The sequence below is a fragment of the Panthera onca genome, chromosome C2 (assembly GCF_046562875.1).
Source record: "Panthera onca isolate mPanOnc1 chromosome C2, mPanOnc1 haplotype 2, whole genome shotgun sequence".
NCBI lineage: Eukaryota > Metazoa > Chordata > Mammalia > Carnivora > Felidae > Panthera > Panthera onca.
In genome coordinates, this window is record NC_138347.1 from 45,801,555 (window position 1) to 45,815,232 (window position 13,678).

Genomic DNA, 13,678 nt, shown 5'->3' on the forward strand with positions numbered 1-13,678 from the left:
AGGCAACAAAAGGGATGAGGAAAGCTGTGAAACCCACAGCTCAATAATTTTATACTAGCATATCAGAAATTTTATAAATCTTGTATCGGCAGTTTTTCAACAGACAGAACACCCAATAGAAAAAATGTTGGTCGAGAAAGCTTTCATTGGAGCAGCTCTTCTAAATAATGCTGATATTCTCATGCCTGGCATGCTCCCATGGGTATATGCAGAGCTCTATAATTCTGAGCATTCTTACTTTCTGTCCTACTCAAGTATGTGGATATATAAGTGAGCATAGCAATATTATAAGTATAACTTTAAATCCAATTGATTTTAAAAAAATAATTTGTAAAAAGTACCTTATAATGTAGGCATTCATCCTTTTATAAATGTGAATTTCACACTACCTTTACTTTTATTCATTCTACAATGTTGCCTTATAACCTCCTTTTGAAGAAGTATTTGTAGCTGTCACATGGTGCACAGCCCCTGGGAGAAGAGGCTCACTTCGAGGCCAAGGCTATATGGAGAATGGCATCAGGAGCAGTTCCTGGCCATGACCTTTGAAACACCTCTTGCTCCCTTTCCCCTGACCCTCATAATAAATGCTATAGCTACTCTCAACCCCAGGTCAAGCATACTCTCATGAGGCCGGGGTTACATGTGAGGTCCAGTGGTTTAATAGTATAAAGTGAACTGATGACTATATGGGTGCCCCTTCAACCAGCCCAACCTTCCCCCACCACACCCACATTATTCTACACATTCATTCTCCAACCTCTTCAGCTCTCACCGCTGATTGCTCCATTCACTCAGCATACTGAGTGCACTAGGCTGAAGTCAGCTGGCCAGTGCCTTTTTGGACAGTGCTACCATATGATGGGAGAATAACACTTTCCTCCAGTCCCTGCTCTAGATCCCCAGCACTAACAAAGAATTTTACACATTATGAGCTCTTTTGACAACATCAGGTGAAAAGGTGGCATTCAGGGATGGGCAGCTGTTGACCCAATGGGCCAGTCCATGATAGTCACCTGCCTCAGAAATCATGTTCTGCCAAGTTCAAGACACTTAGAAATATTCTCACTGCCCACTGGGCCATAGTTAGGGATCTTAGAATATTTTAGCTGTTAGAAACTAGAACCACCACTTTCCTTCCTAGTGAACTTTCAAGCACTTGGCTACCTACTTGGCTTCATGATATGTGAGTCATAAAGGTAGGAAAAAGTTCAAACCAGTATCAAAATTGAGAACCTCTGCTTAGAGAACCACAAGTAAACATTACAAGGTTAAATGGTACTACCTCTTCTGTACCATTTATAAAGCACTTGGAATGTTGTCTTCTGAGGGCAATAACTTTCAACAATTTGATATAAAATTTTCCATTCATTTTGAAAAGATCTTCCTCAGTGCTGTCTAGGCTTTAGCACTTGCTAAAATCAGTTATCTCTATATACCAAGTCATGGATAAACTTATTTTGTTTAATTTTTTTATAACTAGAATTTTTAGTGGTATTTTCCATGACATAAATGACTGGCTCGCCAAAACCAGTGTTGTAATTGATTGATTAGCAAATCTTTGGGGGAAGGAAGACAAAATATTAAATGTTAATCAGGAAGTGTGAACCTTCTACCTGTTAGAAAATCTAAATTTAATTCACATGAACTGTTGGAACAAGCTACTGATAATACTGATATTAATACCAATACTAACACTGATAAAAATCCCAATATATATCATCAATAATAACTATTATCACCATTTGTTGAAAGCCTAGTGTGTGCCAGTTATTGTACTAGGTACTTTTATCTATTAGGTCATTTACTCCTCACTATAATTATCCCCATCCCTCACATAAGGAAATGGAGACTCAAAGAGTAAAGCAAGTAATTAGTGGATTGGATATTTTAACAAGGCCCACCAAATGCAAAGCCCTTGTTCTTTCCACCACACAGTATGCAATCATGCAAAATGTCAAGATATTTCCCAATATGGCACTGTTTCAGAAATATGAATATAGGAAAAGAGGATACATTTTTTTTTTACATTTCCAAATAGGTTTTCTCAGACTAGTTTCAATAGGACTAATCAGACTTCATAGATGGAGTATATTAAAAGCCCAAAAATAATTTGCAGTGGGGCACAGCCTGTTATTTTATGTTCTACTAAGCCAATACAAAGAGGTAGAGTATATGCCTTCATTCATGGTAATAAGTAGCAAGCATACGGTCCATATATCCCCTCAACATCCTCCTACAATGTTCAGCCACTTGAAGTACATTACTTGGAAAAAAAAAGAGTAGTAACTATAACAAAATAGAGAAATGAGGAAAATATGGCAGCAACATAGTTCTAGGATTATATCCTCAGGCATTTTGTAGATTGAATTTTTCCAGTGTTGGCAAATATATGCTTTCCTTCTTTTCCTTGTTATGGTAGACATTACTAATCATCGCAACACTCTTTTCCACTACACCCAAATGCTGCCATAGTATCCTTTTTAAGAACATATTTTGACAACCACTGCCAATGAACTATACTTAGCATGTGATAAGAAATCCATTTCTGTCCCTATATTATTTTATTACAAGAATAGGCTTTCCTTGAAGTTCACTGATCTATCATTCTGGCTGTAGGGACAATGTGCTAGGTGTTTAGAATTATGGGAGATTTTTAAGCAGTATTATTCCTACTCTGTATATTACTCCTAATGTTCAAACGCATCTACAATATTGAAATTTTCACTCCTTCCTACTTTCTACCAGGTATCATCCTTATGGGAATTAAACAATCATATCAATTTTTTAAAAAACTTGAAGACACTGAAAATAAAACTTTGATGACAAATAATTCATCCTCCCAATAGAATACTGTGGAGAGTCAGATTGTTTGGAACCATGAGATATCACCCACAAGCATGAAATAGGCAGAAAACATATTGCATGGTTCTATGCATTTGAGATTTTATAGCATTTTGAGTAAAATCATACTTTAAAATTTTAAAAAGAATACCAAAATTCATTTACTAATTTAACTTGTGTTCAAGATTACTATTAGAGCTCATTGGAGAAAGAGCAAGGTTTTCTTTTTCTTTCTTTTTTTTATTTTTTTAATGTTTATTTACTTTTGAGAGTGAGAGAGAGCACAAGCAGGGGAGGGGCAGAGAGAGAGAAGGAGACACAGAATCTGAAGCAGGCTCCAGGCTCTGAACTATCAGCACAGAGCCCGACGCGGGGCTCCAACCCATGAACTTGAGATTATGACCTGAGCCAAAGTCTGATGCTCAACCGACTGAGCCACCCAGGCACCCCTCTTTTTCATCTGATTAAATAAATTCTTCCTTCAGAGTTTAGGTAGATATTTTATGTATTAGAAGATTATTTTATGAATTAACTAAATAGTGTGAAGTGTAATCCCTGAGTTATGAGATCAGAAACTCATGTAAAAACTGTGATATTGAGTAAGTTGAATGCAGCTGCTATGGTTCTAGGTCCCTAACCCTGTGCTACCTCACTCCACCTTTAGCTGCCTCTCCCTCCACTCTGAAACCTATAAAGGCAGAAGCAAAAATTTTCACAATACAAGGAACAAGTTAAATAAACAACATGTTCCTTAATAGGTTGACCATTATATCAATAGGCATTTACTCTTCAATTTAAGGGAACTAAATGAAAAGAGATCATTCATCATGAATCAGTCATTATGTAATGGACCAAACTTTTCTATAGAGAATATTTAAGTCTAAATCATCACTTATTTAATAAATTCCTATAATACATTCGGCATTGTGCCATGGTTGACAGCAAATAGAAAGATATGTGAGATATGGTCCCAGCCATCAGGGAATTTTAACTTAACTCTATAAAAAAAATTCTTTTGTCTTATGGATTTTTCCCAAAGAAGTAATTCAACTAAAACAAAAAGATACATGTTGTAAGACTGCATAGTCATCTGTAATAAAATAATGTTGCTAGCCATCTAGGAGTCTAACTTCAGGGAATTAAATTATTAAGCATCAACATATAAAATATTATACACTCCTTTAATGTTTGAATACTATTAAAATATGTAAGATATTAAGAAATGAAATAAAAGCCATATAAAATAGAATGGACCCTACCTGTACAGTTCTGCTAACCATATATAAATGGAGGAGCTAGGGGAAAAAAAAGTTATATTAGAGTAGTAACAAGAGAAAAGCCATTAAGCATGTGATGGCTTCATGTTAAAACAAGACCTTACCTTACAACAGTATTTCTCAAAGTATAACCTTTATTAAATCATTTTTAATCAATATATTACTATTATATTTGAGTCATAAATATAAAACATGGAAAACTTTTGAGGATAAAAATCTTCTTGCTTTTTACTGGCAGTTTTAATACCTACTGATTAGCTATATGATAACTTTCTAAATTAAAAGACTAGTACTATTGAGAACTCAAAGGGCTCATTAGAGTAAAAACTTATTGGCTCTCTCAGGGCTACTTAATTTTACATATTAGTTGTATTACAAGTATGTGTGTGTGTGTATATATATATATACACACACACACACATATATATATATATATATATATATATATATATATATATATATAATCGAACCTTAAACTGTGTCATTACCTATTCTACCTATATTCCAGCCCTCTCTCTAATCTAAATTGACCATCATTTATACACTTAGAATTTACTAACTTTACCCCTTCCTCATTTTTCTGAGGAAAGTTGTAGACCCTTGACCTTCTGTTCTACAATATGTAGTTTTTTCAATGTGAGCTGCAGATTTTGCTGTAAAGACATTTCTCAGGTGGGCAGCTCCCACTAATCACCAAATAGCAGAAATTTCTATGTGCTCAGCAAATAGCAGACTGAATTTATCATTGTACATGGTTGATAAGAAAGGGCATTTATTGTTTATTAGGTAATATTCCAGAGAATTCATGTGAGGGTGATGGTACCCAGCCCTCAAAGGCAGAAAATAGCAGCATTTTTCAACTTCTTTATAAGATAAGGTGAAAGAAAAGTTATTGCACAGTGGATATGAACAATGAGGGGACCCTGACCTTACTAAATCAACTGCCAATGCAGTCGTAGAAAGGCCAAAGAGTAACTAGGTTACTAAAGATGTGTGGAGAGAAAGGGAATTATGGTAGTGAGACATTCTGGGAGCAAATAGTAAATGCTTTTCAACAGAGAAATAGACCATTTAAGTCATTTAGGACACAGAACGTCCTTCCACGACCTTTCTATACTAAGGATATAAAATTAGCAAATTACATTTCCACTCACCAATTACATGAAATTGTGAAATTTCACGAGTTATTCCAGAGTTATCTCAGGAGACTGAAGTGCAAGTTATCAAACTTTGTGCATCAAGAATGGGATAGGAGCATGAAGGGAAAGTCACTGAAGTCCGTTCTTTTAATTTTGTTCAGTCTCAACAAACCTTTGACAGGTAATTAAAAGGTATGGGAGCCACACTGTTTTAAAATAGGACATTCAGTTTTCTAGTGTATGTGGGTTTGTTTATGTTAACAAGCAATAAGGGTACCCTAGTCATTTTGACATTTAAACTTAGTGAACTTCCTACAGCAGTATTTCTTAAACTACGCTTTACAGAAACTGGTGAAATAATTTAGGAAAATAATGCAGAGGCTATTCTTAATGCTCTTATATGTTCACATTGCACATTAAAATAGTGAGGACTTGGAGAAATGCTATAATTAAAAATTCTGTTTAACTTTGTTTGCAATGGATATCTTTATTATTTTGTATTTTATATGAATTTTTGCTTATTTTATAATACTTATTAATACCTTTAGGAAACAAAAAATATAGCAATAATTAAAGTATTTATTAGTAGATGCTATGATAGGTTTTCAACCTTTGGACATAACTATTCTTCATTAGGGTCAAATCATGAATCGTTCTGATACTAATTTGAATGAATCATCCCGCAATCAAAATAGCATTGCAATTTATTGTATAAAAGAAGAACATGTAGCTTTTAACAGCCTCCCAAGTTGTAAATACAGCAACAGAAGTGAGTAGTGGTAAAAAGGGTATAGTCACTGTTAAGAATAACCAGACTTAATATGGACCACTTGGTAGTCACAAGATACATGCATATAGCTTATGCAAATTCCAATTGTATATTAAAAGCAAAAGCCCTCTTTTTCCTCATTATTTCTCTTCACCTTCATCTCCACCTTCAACTAGACCCCAGTTTAGAAAAAGGGAAGTCAGTGTAGCAATCAAAGGAAAACCAAAGAAATGAACCCTAGGCCTTTAGTGGGGACTGTGTCCTGAAAAATTCCAAGGGCCACTTTCAGACTTCTCATGAGTTGTTCAGTATGCAATTTGTATGGCCATGCAGAATGTCTCTGACTTTTGTGTACCTAAAGACCCAAGGCCTGGTGATTTAAGGGTAACTTAAAGGATTTTATGGGTAATTTTGATTATTAGAGATTTTTATTTTTTAACTTATGCACTAATCTTAACTCCCATTCTCATATATTTTTAACAGAATGATACCAGGGTCATATGGCATGCATACTCCATTCTACAGTGGAGGAATTCTTATTTCATGTGGTTTCATCATATGTGTTCATACACTATCAGTTTCTAGTTAAAGCTGAAATAGTTCAAATATGAATGGCAAAAACTATTATGATGAAGTATTCCAAATATGAATGTTAAAAACTATGGATCTAGTTAAGTCTCTATGGATTCCATCATTCTTCAATTTTATAAAAAATTAAAAGTGAAGTAAATGAAAGTTGGATTATCCTTCAGTATTCTAATAAAAATAATTCAATGGCTTGCCTCTAATGGGAATATTTTTCATTACTTAGAAAATACTGATTTGACTCAAATACCAAACATAAAAAAAAAGGTTATTGCTTTACTATTTAATATAAACTCTAGACCTAATAATTTTTAAATGATATATTTATTACCCTAGAGGGCTAAAAACTCACTTATTACTATAAAAGCAATTTTACTGCCAGGTATTTTGTAAAACTATATAAAATATTTTTACAGTGTTCATGTATTTCTATAAGGAGAATAATATACTCTATTGCCAGAATCAGTTAAATACACAATTCTTAGTTAATTTTACTATAATTTGTAAGGTTACTTCCATGTTTATTCTATTTTTACCTTACATAAAACTATTATGTGTATTTACATACACATATATGTACATATATACACATACACAAATATGTATATATGTATTTATGTATGAATACACACACACCTGCTAGCCTTTCCAAAATAATACCTCTGTATTATTTTTATATTAAAACTACAAAAATATCCCCAATTGGAATGCTCTTTGCATTAGATATTAGGAACAAAAATACAGATGTCTATATGACTTACTATAAAATCCATCAATTCTGGATTCCTTTTGCTTGTGAACCCAACCTTGCATTGATTTTGCTTTGTTTTATACCACAGTAATATCTGTGTTTTGGTCTATCTTACCCTATGCATGGATGCATATGTAAATTTTATTCATGCAAGTGAGCTCTGTAACAGGGGAAATTACTTTTTAATAAATAATAAATATTTGTTGAATGTTTGAGAACAAATAAGTGGAGGACTGATCAGTGAATTCACTGTAAAAAGGAGATGGGACTCTCACAGCAAATGCAAAGGCAAACGGGCATGGATTCAGTGGCAGGTTAGAAAGTGTAGAGTAAACAGCCTGTGGCTAGTTACTGTCCTTTGGGGATGGATACTGGGCTATTCCTTATGTTTGAAAACACAAATGTATGCAAGAGAAAAAAGTAAATAGCAGTTAGCAAGATGCAGGTCTTCTCACATCAAGTATAAAACCCAATAGTGGCGAAAAGCAGAAAAAGAAAAACTGACAAATGAAAGTGACCAGATAAAAGTGGCTGATTTAAATATGATATAAAATTAGAGATTTTTTTAATGGAGTATGAGAATATTAGTCATAAGAATATTGTAAAAGGAAAAAAAAGTTGTTTTTATTTAATTTTTTCTTTATCTGACTGTTAAATGGATTTTTTTTTTTTTTTTTTTAGAATGCCAGAGTCTCCTGGTGAAGTTCCCGAATATCCTTTGTTTGTCACAGTTGGTGACTGGCTGGATTCTATAAAGATGGGACAATATAAGAATAACTTCATGGCAGCAGGGTTTACGACTTTTGACCTGATTTCAAGAATGAGCATTGAGTAAGTGGTCCTAGGTTTATTATTATATTCAGATGCTGCACTCGGGAGATTACAAATTCAAATGCAGTATCAGGAACACCATGATTCAACCATTTCCTAAGGGTAGTATGGCATTTCCACATCTTTCCTCACCATTTCTGATTATCATTCCAGTGGAAATTGGACACTACACTGTTAACTATTTTCTGTTGGAAGAATGTGTTTAATTCAAATAGGTATTTTCAAAAATTGTAAATGCTTTCTGAAATACATATGACTCTCATTCACATCCTAGACTTTACGTCAACATAGTTAACCTAGGCAAATTACTTATGACTCACATATACAGCCTATATTATAAATGTTGGACATTTTTCCATTGTCTCAAAAATGATTCTTTGCCTGGATGCAGTAAAAATGTTCAGCATGTGCTTAACAGATAGCCGGTTGGTTGAACTATATGAAATTGCCATTATTTTGAAGTAATAATAGCAATTTCATATTGTTCAACAGAATACAATGGCATTTTATTCATATTATTGGATGACCATAGGGCTCCAATACAGTCCACATTATACATTCTACCCTATATATTATTTTCTAATGCTGTTGAAAAGTTGTGTCATTATCTAAATTGTATACCTTTTAGTTCTATGAAATGTCTGAACCTTACATTGGTACCTGAATTTGAAACATTTCTTTGTACCCTTAAATTTGAGGTTGACTTGATACATTATCTGGTGCCAGGAAGAAGAAAAATGTAACAAACTCCTGATGTTCATTTATATCTTTGTTTAAACTCTCATTTTACCAGCTACACAATTTTTGTTAAATTCATAAGGCAAATCTGACATGGTGCATATCTTCTGTCTCTAAATCTTCATTTCCTAACTTGTCTTTACCAGATCTATGAACCAGATGTTCATATTCTCTCTCCTCTTCCCTCCCCTCTCTCTATCTTTGTCTCTTATAGTGATATTAGAAGAATTGGAGTCATACTCATTGGACACCAGAGACGAATAGTCAGCAGTATCCAAACTTTACGTTTACACATGATGCACATACAAGAGAAAGGATTTCATGTATGAAAGTACTACAAGCACTTGTGTTTTGTGCCTCAGCATTTCTAAAGTGAAAGATATCCTCTCTACTACCCTCTCTTCCGATTCTCCAAACATCACTTCACAAACTGCAGTCTCCTGTTCAGACAATGGGCACACACCTTTTGTTTATGCTTCCAACCCGGATTTTAAAATCACGCCTCATAGCTCCTCTCTGAGTTACCTGCAAATGAAACCCTGGCCCACTGCAGATTACCACTACACAATGGTAAATAACTCAGCATGGATGTGCAACTTTGTACAACAGTATTTGGGAAGTGTTCACAAACTTAACCTAAAGGAATTTTCCCAGGTGTGGCTTCCTTAATGATGGATGTATTTAGAGTTTGATGATACATGAAAAAGAAATAGTTGACCTTTCTTTCATGTTTTGTGATCAGGTAGCTTCCAAACTGACATAAATATGTTTTAGATAATTATATTCAACTCTGTGGATCATATTGTTACTTTATTTTATAATAGTTTAACTGTTAATGCCTGATGTTGTTAGACTTATTTGCAGCAATGACCAATGATTTCATTTGGTGAATTCTTGCCATATGTGACTGCGCTAAGAAGGGGGTTATCAGGGAGGAAGAGGGAGAAACACTCTGTGCTTTTCAATCTTCTAAGGCTGAGTTTGTCTATTCTTTTAAATTGACCTTGTAGTGTCCTACATATTTCGTAATAAGTGGTAGTTTAGAGGCTTTTCCCCTTTAATTTTTACTAACTACATTTCTCTCCTACATTATGAAGCTCACCCCAGAAAGATCAAGAGTGAGTCCAGTGTTCTAAAGGCTTTCATAGAGGAAGCATGAAATAAAACCATGTCTGTTCCCTTGGTTCACCTTCATAAGTTTGCAAAAGCAATTTTCAAAGCATTGATAAAATTAATTATTTTCAGGGGAATTGCTTTGAAAAACAGATCTAAGATTATCGCCTTAGATATAATGTAAAGAAGATTAATTTAAACAGAATTTTATGATAGCTGTATGAGGGCCCCAAGAATAAATACATTTGGCTGACAGTCTGATATTGGTGCATTTTGCAAGTTTAAGAACTTTTATATTTTGTTCATGAAAAATAAGTTAGTTACATGAACATGCTGAGCTGTTTTCCGAACCTTTCAAGAGACAAGTATGTCACTGCATGTTCCAAAGGTATGAACAGACCTAAAACATGAGGGTATATAAATTGTGTGTCAAACTGAGTCCATAACATAGTAACATAAAAATGTGAACACAGCTATAGTGTATTGTCATAATCTTCTCAGAGGCTGCAAAAAAGTCAAATACATTTTTCAGTGAATTAAGCTGAGTCATTTTATCAAAATAGTACTGCTTGATGAATAAATTCAATTGTAAAATCAGCTGTTGCCTGAGAAACTGAAAAAGCCTACTGTGCTAGGTGTGGAAGAGTAGGGAGAATGTGTTAAGACAGAGGAAAAGGGGCATGTTATCTAAAGATGCTGATTTAATAAGTCGGTTTTTCTTTGATTTAAGAGATAAAGGTGCCCAAACCACATTCTCCAATTCCTACCTAAATTACATTTTTTGCTAATAGCAGCTGTCTTGCTATTAAAGGAGACTCACTCTTTCTTTTATTCTTCTTTTAAGATTTGTTGACTGTCCCATTAGACTAGACCCTTCCACATACATTTCTTTTGCTGATTTATCTCCCAATTTTTGCCTACTGCAGCTTAATTTTTTCTCATTTCAAATAAAAATTGTATAGAACTAGAAGGAAGCGTCTTTAAAGTATTCCTTAAAGTATATTAAAAAAAAAAAGAAAAAAGTGAGAAATTCATCACTTTTTAAGTAAGTGTGTCAGAAATAGCAACATTTTCTACCCATCACTTGCATGGTCATGCATCACTCATACACTATCTGCAGTTTGCTTGATACATTTACACAAATCTGGATACATTTAGAGGAAATATAAAATTTCCATATTTACTGTCTTCAAATATATATTAAATAAGAACAGATGTAAAACAGATTAAATTTATTAATCATATATATTTATTTTTATAATACAACAAAAAAGGTATTTAGAAACATAAGGAATAGAATAATTAATTATGGTCTTCCATAGGACTCTGTCAGCAACATCTGTATACTTTGATGAAATAAATTCTATAAAGTATTTAAACTTCTTTGAGATGGGCATTCAGTACTTGAAAGATTAAAGTTCACTGTTAAGAATTTTTTTCTTAATACAGAGATCTTTTTTCTATATCTGATTTATATTTCTTTTTTTCTTCCCTAACATCTTCCTCTAGTATTATAAAACTACCTTTTCACTTTGTGTCTTACCTCAAATGCTCTTTAAAATTTCTTTAAAATTACATTTATATTCTTCAGAACTGTAAGCATGATAATCTTACGTGTAATTTTGAACCTCATCATGGTCAGAAATGTTGCGTGCACACATGATTGAAATAGGTGTGCATGATTAAACAGAAACATTAAAAAAATAAGGATATCTATTTCTTCATTGACTACCAATCACAGATCCCATGATCCCAAGGATATTATAATATCCAGGAATATTAACAGTTAAATTGCCAAATTCATTTGGAAACTTTACAGGAAATATTTTGAGATTTACTAGTGTACCTGTCTAGTAATTAAAACCATTTAATATGCATAAGTATAGAATTTAATTACATAAAGAAAATTAGTAACTTACATAAATCACAGCTTTCAGTAATGATTTTTGATAACTTCAATATGCATATACCTTCATGTACTTGCTTTATTTTAAATTTCCTATTTCACACTACTGAGAAGCTTTTGAGATTTTGAAAAATCAGAGAGTTGAAAAAAACATTTTCATTTTATTTTCTGGGTGGTCAGTTTCCAATATATAACCAACTCAGTACCTCAGAGTATAAGGCATATTTGGGGGGGGGGGGGCGGAATGTAAAAACAATACACAATCAAGAAGAGAGGTTAGGTTTGTAAATCATTTAAAAAGCAATCAAATTACAAAGCTCTTGGCTTAACAAGAATCAAGAATTATAGCACTTTTGCACTAAGTTATCTTAGTTGTTGATAAGTAAGTTATGCATGCCATAATAAAAAGATTTGTTTTTTCACTCTGCATTACTCTTTAAAATCTATCCAGCTATCACCTGAATAAAACAGCCTTCTGGCTACAGTTCTAAGGCCTATCTCAGCCTATGAAGGGAAAACAAATCCAAATCCAATCCCTGAAAAGCAGTCTTTACAGAAGGTCTTCTGAAGAGATGGTGAAGAATGAATCTCAACCACATTTCCCTAAAAATCCATTTTTTAATATATTTCCCTACCAAATTTCTACTTTATAAATCGGTTAAATCTCTTCTCCCAAAATCTTCACCAATATTAGGTCTCTTTTTTCTATTCCTTCATTAAATTTTCTAAAACCACCTTGCTCAGCCCCTTCTGTTCTCTCTTTACTCCTCCACCCCATCTCTTTTCCTTTCTCAGCTTCTACCACTCCACCCCTGGTCCCTATCAACAAAAGAAGCACAGCAAACCTAAAAAGATCTTACCACTGTCCTCAGAAGAGGCTGAAGGTAAAGGGAAGAAGGGAACGTTACAGAAGTATTTGGGGTCTCACTACATAAGTGGGAGCATTTGCACTCACAGAGAGGGAATGAACTCTGGCTTTTTATTACCTGGAAATTAAATGCTTTGGAAAGTAATCGCAAAATGGATGATGATGATTCTTTTCTACAGCTTTAGATAAGGAAGTTTATTATTAATTTAAAAATTTGTATTCTAGGAATCAAAACCTGTTATCAATTCACAGTTGGTGTATGTGTGCTTATATAACAAAGAGATTAAAAGCAGATATATCACTTCTTTTAATATTATCACCTTGACTTCTCCAAGGCTCATATTATTTCATGTCCAATCCAAAAATATTTTGATGCTTTTTATATGAAGACTCCAAAAGGTAAAGGAGTATGCTGAGTCAAATTGATGTTATTCTCTCATTGGACACCGGGCACTGAAGTCACCTAACTTTCGGTTCTTGTGATCAATATTTTCAACAACTTTCAATCTGTATAATGTTCAGTAAAGGCAGTGTCAACTATTTAGTTCATTCTAACAAATATCTATGAGGTGCCTCCTACACACGTAAGATTTTATGGCAAAGATGAGTTTGGCTAAACTGTCTTTACCTTCAAAGTAACTCTTAAGCTTAAAACTAAGAGGTTAGAGCCTATTTGCTATGTTTACTGTGATTGCCAAGTCATTAAGAGTCAGCTCTTTCCATAGAACAAAAATACATTAAATAAGTTAATAAAACCTTGTCCAGTATTAATTGGATTTGCAGTCCCTATAGAGAGAAATATTTTGGACTTCAAATTCTCATAGAACACTCCACACTTCCTCTAGCAAAGAGGAGCA

The 13,678-nt window shown here is 33.6% G+C and overlaps 1 protein-coding gene across 6 annotated transcripts in view; it reads left to right on the top strand.

Moving 5' to 3' along the window:
* The window catches only part of EPHA6 (EPH receptor A6), an 865,677-nt gene extending 855,009 nt beyond the window's left edge, over positions 1-10,668 (top strand). For all 6 annotated transcript variants that reach the window (XM_060640206.3, XM_060640200.3, XM_060640202.3 and 3 more), the window contains 2 exons: positions 8,047-8,196; positions 9,149-10,668. In XM_060640206.3, coding sequence (XP_060496189.3) covers positions 8,047-8,196; positions 9,149-9,263 — 265 coding nt within the window. In that variant the 3' untranslated portion in view covers positions 9,264-10,668. The remainder of the gene's footprint in view (positions 1-8,046; positions 8,197-9,148) is intronic.
* Positions 10,669-13,678: the final 3,010 nt, after the last annotated feature.